This window comes from Poeciliopsis prolifica, unplaced genomic scaffold (genome assembly GCF_027474105.1).
Source record: "Poeciliopsis prolifica strain line A6 unplaced genomic scaffold, Auburn_PproV2 SCAFFOLD034, whole genome shotgun sequence".
In the NCBI taxonomy this organism is placed as follows: Eukaryota; Metazoa; Chordata; class Actinopteri; order Cyprinodontiformes; family Poeciliidae; genus Poeciliopsis; species Poeciliopsis prolifica.
Genome location: NW_026562409.1, coordinates 785,001 through 802,500, shown reverse-complemented (window position 1 = coordinate 802,500; position 17,500 = coordinate 785,001). Strand labels below are relative to the sequence as shown.

General features: G+C 40.7%; 2 protein-coding genes across 2 annotated transcripts in view; one reads left to right on the top strand and one right to left on the bottom strand.

Moving 5' to 3' along the window:
* Positions 1-75: 75 nt before the first annotated feature.
* Positions 76-7,958, top strand: eif3d (eukaryotic translation initiation factor 3, subunit D). The gene is given in 17 exon segments (XM_055051847.1): positions 76-176; positions 1,308-1,437; positions 1,620-1,665; positions 2,350-2,486; positions 2,554-2,639; positions 2,709-2,743; positions 2,746-2,780; positions 3,202-3,323; positions 3,737-3,869; positions 3,942-4,089; positions 5,021-5,151; positions 5,229-5,314; positions 5,430-5,559; positions 6,173-6,315; positions 6,383-6,575; positions 6,667-6,760; positions 7,865-7,958. Coding segments are annotated over 16 exon segments (1,656 nt in total). The 5' UTR covers positions 76-176; positions 1,308-1,314; the 3' UTR covers positions 7,879-7,958.
* Positions 7,959-11,128: 3,170 nt separating this feature from the next.
* The window catches only part of LOC129373797 (uncharacterized), a 7,456-nt gene continuing 1,084 nt past the window's right edge, over positions 11,129-17,500 (bottom strand). Inside the window, exon 2 of the mRNA XM_055051883.1 lies at positions 11,129-11,292. Coding sequence (XP_054907858.1) covers positions 11,129-11,292 — 164 coding nt within the window. The remainder of the gene's footprint in view (positions 11,293-17,500) is intronic.

Sequence of the window (17,500 nt, the reverse complement as noted above, 5' to 3'; positions counted from 1 at the left end):
AACAAGCATTGAGCCGCCGTTTTTATATTTTACGCCAGTTGCTCTTCAGTTACGGCAGGAAATGGCTTGTGCCTCGTCGAGTTTCATCACTTCCTTTCACACCGGCGCTCCGTCGGCTTTTCAACGCTGTAAAGGCTTTTGGGTTGAATTTCTCACTGAAAGCTTTGCAGGTAAAGGTGAGTGTTCAATGAAACACAGAAGGAAGTGAAATCTGCTTCCGCTTCTGTTGCTGTTCTGAGATGAAGTCGATTATCGCCGGAAGGTTTTCGCAGTTAGTTAGTTAGCCAGTTAGCTTAGCATCGTCAGTGGGAGCCACCTGGCAGGAAGACCCGCCTTAGTTTAGGCCAAAATGTTACAAATGCAACATTTTAACTGTATTTCAATCTGGAGAGACGGAAACTTTCATATAAACACATTTCTTTGTATAATGAGAAAAACAGAACGTTCAGTTAGTGAATCGGTTCAGTCCAGGTTAAGAGTTACTATGGAAACCTCTGAGCTGTTAAATAGTATTTTTAAATATGTTTAAAGTATGTTTTTCAGACATTGATGTTTGAATAACGTAAAAATTATTTTCGTTATTCAAACGTAAAATCTGGTTGTGAAAATGTTCGTATTGATATTTAAATATCCAGATTCTTCTGGATTCTGGATTATTAATCAGCTGGACTGTAGTTGATTAAAGGTGACGTGTTTATTCCCATCTAAATGTTTTGTCTTTTTTTTATCATACATGGTTGTCAATTATTCTGAGCTGATTTATTTATTCATAAAAATGTATAAAAGTGGTGTTGATCTTATTTTTTACTTTTATTTCTGATAACATTATTTAATTCTCTCCTGAATGTGCAGCTACACGTCTTTAAAAAACGTAACAATCACAAATGGAAATGAAAATGTTTTAAATAAATTTACTGACACCTATTTTTATTATGTGTTTTTTATTGAAATTAATATTTTCTCTTTATAACCACATAGTCATCAAGGAAACCCGTTTATTACAATGTTTCTGTTTTTTGGCAGGTTCACTGATGAAACTCAAAAGTATTTACAGAAATTATTCCGTTTGAAGAATAAATTAATTTAATCCATTAGTAGAAAATATTTCCAACTTAAACTACGGCAGATTTCCTTCACTCCTTCATGGGTCGGTGATGATTAGCCCACTGCGCAATCCGATCAATGCTCTGCGTTTGAGTTCATTGCTGGAGAAATGAGTGCTGCTCCGATCTGAGACCCCGGCCATACCAGATCAATCTGCTGATTGTTGTAGTGTAAAACTGATAAACTGTCTGTTTGTTTTGAAGTCAGGTCATGGCGAAGTTTCACGCCCCTGTGATCCAGGACAACCCGTCTGGATGGGGCCCCTGCGCCGTCCCAGAGAAGTTCAAGGACATGCCGTACCAACCGTTCAGCAAAGGAGACCGACTGGGGAAGGTTCGTTCTGTCTGGTGATCGGTTCGTTCTGTCTGGTGATCGGTTCGTTCTGTCTGGTGATCGGTTCGTTCTGTCTGGTGATCGGTTCGTTCTGTCTGGTGATCGGTGATCGGTTTGTTCTGTCTGAGCCGCTCTGATCTCCAGTCGGTTCTTCACTCTGTTGTGTGTTTTGGTTCTGGCAGGTCGCTGACTGGACCGGAGCAACTTACCAAGACAAGCGATACACGAGTGAGTGAAGCGGAGGCTTCAAGCGCCGCCTGGTGATGAACATTTGATAAACAGTTTCATATGAAAAGCAACTTTTAGACAAAAAAATCAGAATCAGGTCAGGCTTTTTAAATATTGGCCAGAAAACTGCAATCGATGCAGCTCTAGTTTATATTATAGAAATTATTATTTTGAGGTTAGATATTAATCAGCCTTGTAATCTATTGATTATTCTGATGATTAATCAATTAATCAAATGAAAACTTGTTCTGTTGTAGCTTCTAAAGCTAAAAAAAAGATAAAATGGTGTTGATGAACAATTCAGTTCCTTTTTTAAATAATAGAAAGATTTTATTGCTTTAAATTAAAAAATTAAAAAATTTCACTTTCGGTCTCAAGTTTGAAGTATAAAATAACTTTTCTACAACAGATGTTTGTAATTAATTTTAGTTCTTGTTGATCAGCAGGTTCATGTCATGTTGGGCAAAGTTAATTTCTTTGTTCATGTAAAACCTGAAAGATTTTGTCCCAACAATCACAGATTAAAGTTAAGAGTTTTCCAAACGGAGCAAAGCGTTTCCCGTTAGCTGTTGCTCCAAGCAGAGACAGGAAGTTTCCTGATGAGACGTTTGCGTTCAGTGATCGTTGCGGTCCTACAGTCGTGTGTTCAGTTATAAGTCTGGTTTCTCTGATTATGATTTTCAGATAAATATTCGTCTCAGTTCGGCGGAGGCAGTCAGTACGCTTACTTCCACGAGGAAGACGAAACGAGCTTCCAGCTGGTGGACACGGCCAAGACGCAGAAGACGGCGTACCAGAGGAATCGCATGCGCTTTGCTCAGGTAATGCAGAACAAGCAGAACCTCTGCAGAACCAGTTGGATTAAAGGTTCTGTAACTGTTTCCACAGAGGAACCTGCGCAGAGACAAGGACCGCAGGAATCTGACCCAGTTCAACATGCAGACGCTCCCGAAGAGCGCCAAGCAGAAGGAGAGGTGAGACCGGCCTGATGGCGCCGGCGGCCAGTCGCTGGGACTGAAAGCTTAACGCAGGTTTGTGTTCAGGGACCGGATGCGTCTGCAGAAGAAGTTCCAGAAGCAGTTGGAGTCCGTCAGAAGTGGGACCAGAAGTCTCAGGTAGTTTTACTGATGCTGAAGAAAAGAAGTAGATAAAATGGATCTGAGGAAGTTCCTGAAAATCTGATCAAAGTTCATCAGAAAAATCATTATTTCTTCATATCAGCAACAGAAACGTCTGATTAAAACATTACTATCATCATAACAGGTTTTATATACTCATGCATTCATGATGAATCGATTATTGAAATCATCAAAACCTTTTTTCTAACATTTAATAATATTTTTAGCAGTTTATTTAGTTTTAAAAGTCACTAAAATTTAACTGAAGTAAAACCTTTAAACAATAAAATCTGAAATGACTCAGAAGAAATAAATGTGAAGTTATACAGAACAAACTATAAAAGAAATGGTTTAAATGTATTGTGGCTGAAACGATTAATTGGATCAATCGATTATTGAATAACTGTTTGTGCCGCAGGCCCAGTTGAAGCCCAGAGACTCGTCAGTGGAGGTTCGGAGCGACTGGGAGGTGAAGGAGGAGATGGACTTCCCCCGACTGATGAAGATGAGATACATGGAGGTGTCCGACCCGGTCGACATGTAGGTGGCGCCGATCCGCTCGCCGGCGCTAAATCAGACAAAATTTATCCAACTACGTTCATGCAGCAAAAATTGTTTGTGCTTCTGTCATTTTGAGGATATTAATGTTTCCAGAGGTCATGAAAGGTCAAAGGTCAACCAGCCCACCCCCCACATTACTCAAATCTAATAATGACAATGTTTCCTTCTTTTGCTTTGAAGACATTGATGATGACCCCTGATGACCTCTGAAAACATTAAGATACTTTTGACACCAATTTTGTTACATGGGAAGCAGAGGTGGAGGTGAACCTGTGGTTTGGGGGCGGAGCCTCAGGGTGACCGCTGTGGTTTGGGGGCGGAGCCTCAGGGTGACCCCCTGTGGTTTGTGTTATTGTGGGCGGAGCCTTGAAGCGGCGCTGTGTTTCCTGCAGAGAGTGCTGCGGCGCACTGGAGTACTACGATAAGGCCTTCGACCGCATCACCACACGCAACGAAAAGCAGCTGAAGAGCATCAAGAGGATCTTCCACACCGTCACCACCACCGACGATCCAGTCATCAGAAAGGTAAGCCCCGCCCCTCACAGCCGCGCCGCTCCACAGAGGTCAGCGGGTCAACCCTGTCTGTCTCGTCTCCAGCTGGCCAAGACGCAGGGCAACGTGTTCGCCACCGACGCCATCCTGGCCACGCTGATGTGCTGCACACGCTCAGTCAACTCCTGGGACATCATCGTCCAGAGAGTCGGCAACAAGCTGTTCTTCGACAAGAGGGACAACTCCGACTTCGGTCAGACTTCTGCCAGTTCAAATGTTCTGCTGAATGTCTGCTTTTCCAATTCAGAGCTTTTGGAGCTGAAAGTTGTTAGGGCAGCTATAAACCGGAACTAGCTCCGCCCCAATCGCTCAGCCCCGCCCCAAAACACTTAGCTCCTCCCCCAGGTTAATTTAGAGCAATTCAGAAGGCGATTCTCTGCAGTGATGTTTCTCAGCCAGTTTTTTCTTTTGAATGATCGTTCTGTTTTTAGGTTCACATTATTTCCGGAACCAAAACAGATTTATTTTTTTTTGATTTAATGTTAAGACATTCTTATCAATAAATATCTTAGAAAAATTGATTCGGTTAGGTTTTAAAACAGTGATTAAGTTGATGCTCTTATTTTGAAATGTAAGCTGAAGTTCTGTGAGAGAAGTTATGAATTCGATGCTAAAGTCAGTCCAGCTGATAAAATCCATCTGCTGTTATTATATCTAACTGCTTAATGACTTACAATAGAAAACTAAATAAAAAGAAAATCTCATCAAACGATAAATAAGCTAACCATATTTTTGAACCAAAGAACTCAAAAGACGGTCATTAACTTTAGCCAATCAGGTGTGGTTCTTGAGATGCCTTTTTTGGAAACGCCTACCTGGTCTGCAGACACTAAAATCCCACCTAATGTGGGCGGAGCCTAGAGATGGGGGCGTGGCCAAGCTTGCAGCTGAGTGTTGGGAGTGCTGAGGGTCGTGGTGAGGGAAGCTCTGGTCGCAACTTTTAAAACTTCATGACGTTTTGAAATAAGCAACAACTCTGTGTTCCTTTAGAGTTTTTGAGGCAGCTGCATGAAGCTTCTCCACGTTCATTAAAACCCTTTGAAACTTAACGACCCTGTTGGACCCGTCCAGGTCACTGTTCAGTTGGAAGACCCGTTCAGATGTTTGTTCGTCCTTTTCTCCAGATCTGCTGACGGTGAGCGAAACGGCCAACGAGCCTCCGCAGGACGAGGGGAACTCCTTCAACTCCCCCCGTAACCTGGCCATGGAGGCCACCTACATCAACCACAACTTCAGCCAGCAGTGTTTACGCATGGTAAGCCCCGCCCCCAGCCCCGCCCGGCCCAAAGGCTTCACGCTGACGACCAATCACATTTCATCCTCTGCGTTCAGGGCGGAGAGAGACACAAGTTCCCCAACCCCAACCCGTTTGTGGAGGAGGACATGGACAAGAGCGAGGTGGCGTCTGTGGCGTACAGGTAGCGACCGGAGCGGTTCTGATCCGCTGTGTGGTACCGGAGCGGTTCGTGGTACCGGAGCGGTTCTGATCCGCTGTGTGGTACCGGAGCGGTTCTGATCCGCTGTGTGATCTAGGTACCGCCACTGGAAGCTGGGGGAAGACATCGACCTGATCGTGCGCTGTGAGCACGACGGCGTGATGACCGGCGCCAGTGGAGAGGTGTCCTTCATCAACGTGAAGACGCTGAACGAGTGGGACTCCAGGGTGAGAGGACGCGACGCGTCACCATGCGACGCTGGGCTGCTGACTTCCTGTCACAAACGTTCACACAAAGTTTCCTGATCATAAAACTCCAGTTGTTCATAGATATTAATGTAAAATCATCAGCTTTCCACATTATTTCATGCTAGTGGATAATTGTGAGTTTATTGCAAATACTCAAAACGTTTGGTTTAAGTGATTCTTATTCTCACCTGCAGGTGGCAGTGTTTCTAACTTCCACTGATTGGTTAACAGAATATTTTCTCTGATCAGATTTTTTAATGATCTGAAGGCCGTTTGTCATTTTGACTCGCAGCAGTTCACACCTCTGACCAGCAGGTGGAGACGTGTTAAATTGTATGCAGAGTAATAACTCAGTCAGAACAATGTTATGAACAGGCGGCATGCTGGGGGATTTCCTCCCGCCGTTTTTTCAACTTCTGATTGATTCAGTTGGAGAAATGTTCCCCGATTTCAAAACTTTGATGCTCGTAATTCCAAAATGACTAAAAAAAGGAGAAATCCTGCAGGTCCATATTTAAACCACCAGAGTTTTTATTTTTCTCCCCGATGGAGTTGAGTCGCAGCTGAACTGGGTTCTGTGGTTTGTTCCCAGTACTGTAACGGGGTGGACTGGCGTCAGAAGCTGGACTCCCAGAGAGGCGCCGTCCTGGCCACCGAGCTGAAGAACAACAGCTACAAGCTGGCCCGCTGGACCTGCTGCGCCATGCTGGCCGGCTCCGAGTACCTGAAGCTGGGGTGAGGATCGCTCCGCTTTAGCTCCCGGGTCAAAGGTCAGCGTGTAACCAGACCGTCCCCCCCACAGGTACGTCTCCCGCTACCACGTGAAGGACTCGTCCCGCCACGTCATCCTGGGAACCCAGCAGTTCAAACCCAATGAGTTCGCCAGCCAGATCAACCTGAGCATGGAGAACGCCTGGGGCATCCTGCGCTGCGTCATCGACATCTGCCGCAAGCTGGACGAGGGCAAGTACCTGATCCTGAAGGACCCCAACAAGGTGAGGACCCCCAGCCAGCCGCTCCGGCCCGACCCGCTCCGGCCCGACCCGCTCCGGCCCGGAGCTGATCGCCTCTCTTTGTCTCCTATAGCAAGTGATTCGGGTCTACAGCCTGCCTGAGGGAACCTTCAGCTCTGACGAAGAGGAGGAGGAAGAGGAGGATGAAGAGGACGAGGAGGAGGAAGGTGAGGTCAGCGGGTCTCTTTCCTCTGTTGCTTCAGTTAGTTTACTGGGAGCAACTGAAGCTGCGCTTCCATTAATAATGTGTTGATATTTTGCTCATTGAAAAAACAATTATAGTAAAATTATAGTTTTACTTTGAATGAAAAATTAAATTAAAATCACATGTAAATAACAACAAGGCGCTCCAGCCACTTCCTGTCATTAGACCTTTCACAATAAATCAATTAATGTGTTCTTGCATTATTATGCCATTATTACCATATTACTTGGAAAAGCTCCAAACATCATCATTTCTGTGACGCTGCTGTTTTCTGTTTGTTCTGGACTGTTGGAACCCGAACCTGAGACCGACCTGGTCTTGACTCGGGTCGGTGGTCTTGACTCGGGTCGCTGGTCCTGACTCGGGTCGCTGGTCTTGACTCGGGTCGCTGGTCCTGACTCGGGTCGCTGGTCTTGACTCGGGTCGCTGGTCTTGACTCGGGTCGCTGGTCTTGACTCGGGTCGGTGGTCTTGACTCGGGTTGCTGGTCCTGACTCGGGTCGCTGGTCCTGACTCGGGTCGCTGGTCTTGACTCGGGTCGGTGGTCTTGACTCGGGTCGCTGGTCCTGACTCGGGTCGCTGGTCTTGACTCGGGTCGCTGGTCTTGACTCGGGTCGCTGGTCTTGACTCGGGTCGCTGGTCTTGACTCGGGTCGCTGGTCTTGACTCGGGTCGCTGGTCTTGACTACAACACTGGAACCAGGAAAAGTCAGCTGCAGTTCTACCACTCAACACATAGAGGGCAGCACTGAGACAGTTTTTGGCCAGATTTTACAGAATTAAATATATTTACATGAAAATGTTAAAAAATGTTTATAGAAACCTAAAGATGGAAAACTCAAGGACAAATTTAGACGGTTTATCTGTAAAACAGTTAATTTAAAGTTGAGTTACTTTAGTGTAAAATGTTAGATTTTATCAGATTCAAACATCTTACTGGTTTGTTTACCTGCTGACTTCAATTCACCTTTTTGTTAATTAAGATGTTTGTTTTCATATTTAAGTGTTTGTTTTGAGTAAATGGATACAAGTTTTAGTTATTCATATTTGTTTTTGTTCTCGTTTCAGATGAAGAGAATTAATGACCAGATCAGCCTCCATCTCCACAAAGAAACAATTTAATTCCCATTGAAGTTCAATAAAGTCAAGTTGGGCAAATACATTTTTAGTCAAGTTTTTGTTTTTTTTGGTCTTGGTTTTTTTACAGAAACGGGTCGATGTTTTCACAAGTGGATCCATAAAGAGTAACGTTCAGACAAATGAAAATAATTTTGGGATTTAAACTGAGCTGTTAGTAAATAGGAAGTTTCAACTGTTACATACAGATCATAAAAATAAAATACTTTTGACTGACTTCAGAGAGAAGCAACGCGGCGCTGAGGGTCAGGAAGCTCTCTGACCTCCAGGTCACCTGTACCATTGGCGGCCATTTTGAACAGACTTTACGTTACAATCTTTTTAAGGCTGTGTTTATCTCTTCAGTTATCTTCCTTCCATTCAATTTTCTTCAACAACTTTTCTTTTTTCATTAATTATGCATTTTTGATAAATTGATTCTTAGTTTGAAAGCTGTAAAAAGCTCCTGGATGACGGAGCGATTGATTAGATTTTGTGTTTGATTCTAAGGACATAAAATGTGGCGGCCAGCTCAGTGAGGAACAGTTTAAATGGAAATGAGTCAGAGAGGCTCTTGGTTGACCTCTGACCCAGATAACATGAAGGTCCAGCTCAGCATTCAAATGTTCAGTTGCTCCTCTATTCAAATTCGTTGCTTCTTCCAAACCATTCTGCTTATCGCTGATCGACCGCAGGATGTCAGTTGAGCTCATAAATCTCTGGTCGGCTGAGATGAGCCTTCCTGTTAAACCAGCAGCTTTTGGACTGAACTTCATCCCTAACACAGGATTCACTCCATCTGCCATTCTAACATGTTTTTAGTTATTTTGATTAAAACTGACGGATCTGCAGTGTGATGTCACCATGCAAGACCCCGCCCCCATCACAAGCCCTGCTGGTCAACGACGACTAGCATCGGTTTTAGCCGCCAAGTTGTCAACATTACACACTAAATTTTAAATGTAAGAAAAATGAACGCAGTGCGTTGCAACTAATTGTCAACACGACCACTAGATAGCGAGGTCATAGAAAGTTTCAGCTATTCTAGCTTGACTTTGACAACCTTAACAGTTAGTTATAAAATAAAAAGGCGACTGAAACTCTGACAGTAGAGCAGGTGTTTAATTACCACCACTAATAGCATCAGTAGCTAATTTACCACCACTGTGTTAGCTTTGCTAATAGCAGCATTAGCTAAGCTACCAACGCTGTGTTAGCTTTGCTAATAGCAGCATTAGCTAAGCTACCAACGCTGTTAGCTTTGCAAATAGCAATTATCTACCATTGCCATCGCTTATTAATCATTTAAAAATAAACATCTAGTCTAAAAATATGAACCTGTAACTGAATGTTTGTTCTGAGTGTTTTTTGGTCTGAATCCTGATACATCGTGGCTTTACAGTTACGGCAACAAGTCTGCGTAGCATAGCAGACACAGAAATTATGTTATGTTAATTTTCCCTTTACTGTTGCCAGCTGCACTAAATCAATAATACACACTCAGCACTGCAGCAGCGCTGTGATGGACAGGATGTAAAAGAAAAAATTTTTTGCCCTCCAATGTTTTGCACATGCACAAAATTTCCTGATTTAAGCATTAAAATTTAGGGGATCAATAAACCAGCTCTCAGGGTCTAGTGATGATGTCACACTGAAAGGATTAAGATTTAACGTAATAATTTTGATAAATTAGTCACCTAGATTTTAATTGTTTTTAATTACGTTCCGAGTCGAACCTTTGGGTTCAACTTTCCAATGACCCACATTTTTGGCCTCAACATTTCTCTCCAGAAGACTTCGAGTCATTTGTATGATAAAGGCTCTAACAGATGATTAATACCTTAACGAACTAAAGACAAATGCTGGCTGACAGTTTTCATCCACAAAGAAGCTGAAGCTCACTGCAGCAAGACAGCAACTGAAATGCTAATGGAGCTAATGCTAATGGAGCTAATGCTACTGGTACTAAATATGAAACTCTAACCAGCTGTTGCTGAGCTGGACACAAAGCCACAGAACTACTGACTGGATCTCACACCTGAGGTACATAACATTCGTTGCTTCATTTATGAAGCTGAAGGCAGCAGCAAACACCAGCTCTGTCCTCTTCCTCATCCTCATCACCTCTTGTGATTTCTATCATCCCATCGATTTCAACTCCGGTTCAGTTTGAAAAGCTCTTATAGACGTTACTCACCCTTTAATGTGCCACTGCTCTGGCTGTTTCACAGAAACATGTGAACCTTTGTATTCACATGTTTCTGGTGCCTGAAGTCTGACACTCAAAGCTGCTTCTCAGTTCATTTCTGTTTCTAATCAATCTGATTGGATGCTGGAAACGACTTGTATCAAAATGTGCTAAAAAGAGTTAGCCTATCAGTGAAGCTATGCTAGCCTAAAATAGCATCTCAATGCTAAACATGTAGCAGCTGATGCTAATCCTTCCATCACTCAAGAGGAAATCTGTCCGTTTGATTTGGGTGTTGAAGAAAAGCTGAAACTCTGCTGCTCTAGATTTTTATTCACATTTCCAACGATTTCACCAGTTTAGACAAGAGCCGCTAACTGAACACGTCGTTTCTCCTGGAAAAACTCACGTTGGCAGAAAGACTTTGGTCCAAACGCTTTTCATTCAAATGAGAACATATTGGGAGTCGGTTAAGGTGCTATCAGGTCCAGATGTTAACAGACTCCCACATGAATTTATCAAGCTGCACATGAAAACAGAGCATTTGCCTGCAGAGGTGGACCAACTTCCACTTCCTATAAAGCCAGGACTGGGCTGGGCTTCACCAGTCTGCAGGTGGTCTCCCAGCTGCTCTGCAGAAACTGTTCCAGATCTCCAAACCGCCACGGTCAGTTCAGATCCCACTTCCATTAAATCAACTTCTTTTCTTCCTTTTAAAAGCTTCAACAAACTTCAACCAGTTTTGTCTTTCCAGAAAAGAATCATCCAGAACTGAAGATCTCGGTACGTTTTGTTTCTCACCATCGGTTCTCTGAAAAGGTTACATGCAGTTTTCAAGTTTGATTTAAAGAACTTTACTTGAAAAGGAAATGAAAACAAAAACATAAAGTTTCCTGCTTTATTTTGTTCAGGATTATTTTGTTCATTTAATCTTTTGATGAAATAAAAAAGGGAAGTTGGAGCATATTGTTATTTTTATTAGTTTCACTCAAACTTTCATTCTTCCAGGTCAGAGCAGGTTTTATAATTTAGCAGAGCGACTTTATGAAGTGAATCCTGACCGTTCCTGTGTTTGTCCTCAGGCATGGCGCCGTCTGGCCCGGTTCTGCTGCTGCTGCTGCTGCTGCTGTCTTCGTTCCTGGCCTGCAGCCGGAGCGGCCCGCCGCACTCCCACCTGCAGGAAAACCGCGCTCTGCAGAAGAGAGACAGCGAAAAGGCCGCAGTTCTAGATCTTCTGAAGATTTTAAATGGAGTTAAACCTTTTATTGGTCTTCTTCCTATGGCTGGGTCGTATTTAACTGCTATCATACATACTGGAACTGCCATTGTTGGTAAAACTCCAGAAAGAGTCCTTCTAGATTATCTCAAGTTTAAAGTTGATGATCTAACTGATCGGATTGATAAAAACCATCAGGAAGTTCTGTTTGACATTTGGAAAAGTACTGACTATGCACAGTTGGAGAAGAAAATAACAATAGGATGGAATACACTCAGGAACCTGCTGAAAGATTGTAAAGAGCCTTGTTTTGACAATCTGAGGAAAAATGGCCAGGACAAAATAATAGAAAATTCCCTTAAAAATGCTAGAAAGTATGTGGATGATCTGCATTATGTTATAACAGGTGGAGGTGCTTACAGCCCCAACTATGAAAAGCTCCTGATGAGCGATGTGAGATGTCATCTACGTCGACTTAAAATATTCTCTGCTGTTAACGCACTGCTGATTCACAAAGCCATCACCATGACCAATTTCTACAACCTCTTCAATAATATTAAAACAGATGAAGACGCTTTGGCTGATAAAGCACGCGACATTTCTGCAGCTATGTTTGAGATGACCAAGAAGTGCATTGCAGAACCTGATCCTTATGTTAAAAAGGACATTTTGGACATGATCGAAGAGACAGCGAACCGTAAAACTCTGGCAAAGAACATCAGGGAATATTTATATAAAACATTTTACCACTATGACTGGATGGTGGTTGCTTTTAAAACACAAAGTTCAAGCTATAAAAGTGTTTTTACTAAATGGCTGAACAGACACATTTTGTATGGATTTACTGCAGTAGGAAAAGGGATGACTAGTGTGGCTTTTGCCAAACAAGCGAAAGGAAACCACCAGAAAAAAATAGCTCAGGTGGTAGAAGCCTTGAAAAAGTGCTTCGAGAAATCTGTGCCCTGCAATGAAGTCGTAAAAACGTTAGAGAAGTGTAACATGAAGGATAGCTATTCAGCCATTCATGTTTATTTTCATAAAAAGCATGGCAGTGCTCAAGCTTTAGACACAGACGAGGCTCCAGGTGAGGAAGAGTTTGAGCCTGATGAAAAGCAGACCATCCCTTACCTTTACACTGGGAAATGCACCATGTTACACAAATTAATAACTAAACACTTCAGGGTTCTGATTAAAAGTGATGAAGAGTTGATGAAAACGGATCCATGCAAGGGAATCGAGTGTGGAAGTAAAGAAAGAGGAGAATGTAAGAAGGTGGAAAACAGCCACATTGGGCTGTGTGAATGTGAGAAGAAATACTATGGAGAGAAATGTGAGGAGAGCCTGGAGGATTACAAGAAAAATGTGTTTATTAAAGAAATCCTCCAATCCTCAGGCAGCAAAGGCTGAAAGATCCCAGACAGTTTCTGATCTGTTCATGACCTGCAGTTTCAACCTGAACAGTTTCAGCCATTTTGACAGAGTTGCTGTGTGAAAACTTCATAATTATGACAAATTCTCATTTTAGCCACAAAATATAACAGAAGAAATCAGATTGTGTTGTTTTGTTTTGCTCGTCACATTAAATCGTGTTTCATCTTTTGATGTTGATTAAAAACTGGTTTCATTTCTGGTTCTGAACCCAGAACATCTGAATGTGACTCAGTTTCTGAGCAAACATCATATGAACTGTTGTTCTGTGAAATGAATGATCTCATCATGTTTCTTTAAAATGATCTTTTGATTCTATTACTTTGAGCTTCTGTTGCAAATTTAAAGGAAAAAACTAAAAACACTCAGAATTTAAGAGTTATTACATGTTTGTTTTTCTCATTATTGTTATTCTGCAACTTTCCCTCCAAAATAAAAACTTTGAAACCAGATTTATTGTCTTCAGTCTCGATGTGAACCGGCTCCCCTTCAGCTCAGGCTTCTGTCATTTTACTGAAAAGTTTCCAGTGAGACTAAAATAAGTCATGAGAGAGAATAATTCATGCGTCTCTATTAGCCGGGGCCACCGCTAGTAATTGTTATTAACAGTTATTAACCATTATTAACTATTGTTAACCCTGATTAAGATCATGTGATTGTATTAGTTGTGCAGTTTTGTAACTTTGTGCATCTTTCTGAATGGTTTCCCTCCAGACTCGCGTCTCTCCGTCTCTGCTCTCGGTTTGAGTTTTATGTCATCTAAATCTCAATCAAGTTCAAATCAACACTAATCATGTTTTCAGAAGAGGAATCGTCTGAACCTGAAGAAAACCTTCTGCTTCTTTTCACCAGTTTTGTTTCTCAGTGCCTCAAATTGACGGTTTTCATTCAACAGCCTGAACAAACTATAAAAGCTGCAAAATATACAAAATAAAAATACAATTAGTAACTCAAACATTATGTTGCCTTCATCTGTTTGACTTATTAATTTATCTTAAATGAATTATTTACCTTGAGTGCTGTTATTATGTTTTACAGTGTATATTTATTAAATCTTTTAATATTCCCTTCTAGTTTCCTGCACTATGAAATAAAATGAAATTCATCATTTAAACTGTCTGGCTTTACATAGAATATAATATTAAAACTAATAAACTAGCGCCCTCTAGTGGGTGAAAACATAACAGCAACCTGTGAGTTCCATGAAAAACAATTAAATATTCATTTATAAACTAAAACATTCAGTCCAACCAGGAGCTTTGAGTCACAAATGAACTATATTCTGTTTTTGTCTTAACCTGCTGAACTGCTTTACGGCACCTTCCGGTCCCAAGTCCTTTCAAAATAAAAGCATTGGCTGCATCACTACTGCAGCAAAATAATAAACATTTATGAACCAGTTCATGAAACAACAAATATTAATAAGGCCATTTGCACTTCTGCTGGCTTCACTCATCAGACTGAAGGTCCGGTGAACGGATCCAGAATCTGTAACTCTAGATCTATAACTCTAGATTTATAACTCTAGATTTATAACTCTAGATCTATAACTCTAGATCTATAACTCTAGATTTATAACTCTAGATCTATAACTCTAGATCTATAACTCTAGATTTATAACTCTAGATCTATAACTCTAGATCTGTAAGTCTAGATCTGTAACTCTAGATCTGTAACTCTAGATTTATAACTCTAGATCTATAACTCTAGATTTATAACTCTAGATCTATAACTCTAGATCTATAACTCTAGATTTATAACTCTAGATCTGTAACTCTAGATCTGTAACTCTAGATCTATAACTCTAGATTTATAACTCTAGATCTGTAACTCTAGATCTATAACTCTAGATCTATAACTCTAGATTTATAACTCTAGATCTGTAACTCTAGATCTATAACTCTAGATCTGTAACTCTAGATCTGTAAGTCTAGATCTGTAACTCTAGATCTGTAAGTCTAGATATGTAACTCTAGATCTATAACTCTAGATCTGTAAGTCTAGATCTGTAACTCTAGGTCTGTAACTCTAGATTTAACTCTAGATCTATAACTCTAGATCTATAACTCTAGATCTATAACTCTAGATTTATAACTCTAGATCTATAACTCTAGATCTGTAAGTCTAGATCTGTAACTCTAGATCTGTAACTCTAGATCTGTAACTCTAGATCTGTAACTCTAGATCTATAACTCTAGATTTATAACTCTAGATCTATAACTCTAGATCTATAACTCTAGATTTATAACTCTAGATCTATAACTCTAGATCTGTAAGTCTAGATCTGTAACTCTAGATCTGTACGTCTAGATCTGTAACTCTAGATCTATAACTCTAGATCTGTAACTCTAGATCTATAACTCTAGATTTATAACTCTAGATCTATAACTCTAGATCTATAACTCTAGATCTGTAACTCTAGATCTATAACTCTAGAGCTGTAACTCTAGATCTATAACTCTAGATCTGTAAGTCTAGATCTGTAACTCTAGATCTGTAAGTCTAGATCTGTAACTCTAGGTCTGTAACTCTAGATCTATAACTCTAGATCTGTAAGTCTAGATCTGTAAGTCTAGATCTGTAACTCTAAAACTATAACTCTAGATCTATAACTCTACATCTATAACTCTAGATCTGTAAGTCTAGATCTGTAACTCTAAAACTATAACTCAAGATCTGTAACTCTAGATCTATAACTCTAGATCTGTAAGTCTAGATCTGTAAGTCTAGATCTGTAACTCTAAAACTATAACTCTAGATCTATAACTCTACATCTATAACTCTAGATCTGTAAGTCTAGATCTGTAACTCTAAAACTATAACTCTAGATCTGTAACTCTAGATCTATAACTCTAGATCTGTAAGTCTAGATCTGTAACTCTAGATCTATAACTCTAGATCTGTAACTCTAGATCTATAACTCTAGAGCTGTAACTCTAGATCTATAACTCTAGATCTATAACTCTAGATCTATAACTCTAGATTGTTTCTCTTTAGATCCAATAATATCTTCAGTTTTCTTTCTGTTTTGTCTCATCAACACATTTACCTGTTTTAAGCATCTCTCCAGTGATTGGACGAGGTCAAAGGTCACCTGGTGACAGGGTAAAGTAGAGCTTTAGGTTCCCCAGTAAGCACTGATGTGGATCAACCCAGTGCTTACTGGTGATCAAACCAGTGGCTTCGTGTTCTCGTCACCAGCTGGTTTGGAGGAAGACATTTTGCAGCCGGTTGATTTGCTGGATGTCTGTTTTCCTGGATTTGTTTAAGAAACCCAGCCCAGTTTTCCTTCCCCTCCTGATGAATTCATCTCATATGAACTGATCCAAACAATAGTTTGCTTTCATTTTCTTCCTCCCTTTTTTAAACTACCGTAGTTATTTAACCGTTAAGCACCAAATTCAGAAACCAGACGCCAAAGCTTTGAATAATTGGGTTTTTCATTTGTCCTGTTTTTGTCACAAAACTGAACATCTTCATAAAACATCAACACATAGAAACTGAACATCTTCATCCGAACTTACACAGCAAAACTGGTGAAGAAATAAAAACATTTAATATGAAAGAGGAGCAACAAGGAGCCGAATTATTGACGGCTGGTTGATCCGTCTGATCAGATATCAAACAGGAATATGGCAAGACATTTTGAACAATAATGAATACAAGGGAGTGAACAAAATATGGCAAGAGATACATGAACATGAAGCAGTTTGTATTTTCCATCAAAATAAAAAGAAAAGAACCAAATGGCTTAAATGAGATGCACTTCCTGTTTCTGTGAAAGAAGCAGCTGATATTAATGATCAGATAAGCTGATATTAATGATCAGATAAGCTGATATTAATGATCAGATAAGCTGATATTAATGATCAGTTAAGCTGATATTAATGATCAGATAAGCTGATATTAATGATCAGATAAGCTGATATTAATGATCAGATAAGCTGATATTAATGATCAGATAAGCTGATATTAATGATCAGTTAAGCTGATATTAATGATCAGATAAGCTGATATTAATGATCAGATAAGCTGATATTAATGATCAGTTAAGCTGATATTAATGATCACTTATTCATATTTTCCCAGAGATTATATCTGAGATTAACACTTTGGCTCATTTCATGAAATTGGACCATGTGAGTCGTGGAGCTCTTCGTCCTCTGAGTCTCGGTTTCCAGTTCTGACTTCAGGGATGTTTGTCGACGGCTCAACAAACACTTTTTACGTTTCAGGATCAATAACAGCAACAAAACAAACAAAACAATGAAGACAGAAATACCGCCTACGATCATAAGCAACTGTTTGAACTCAATTATGCTGGTTGGGCCTGATTGATTCTGGTTGTGTCTAATTGGGTCTAAACTGATCAACATGCTGATGTTGATTCGTTTTTCACATGTGTCTCCATAGTAGCCGTCCTGGCACTCACACAACCACTGGTTGGATCTGAGCAGCCGTTTGCACTTTCCCTGATTCTGACACCGATTGGAGACGCAGACAGACGAGTGTCTGGAGTAATGAACAGAGATCCAACTTTCATATCCATCCCAGTAACACTTCACTCTGTGAAACGGCTCTGGAACCTCCACAAACTGCTCTCCATATGCAACTTGAGTAACTGCAGCATATTTTTCCAAAGGAATAATAATTTCATCACCATGATCCTTTGAATACCATTTATGGCTGCATCTCTGTGCTCTTATTTTGATTTCACAATCCTTTCCTTCCAAACAGTCAGTGGCTGTGTTCTTCA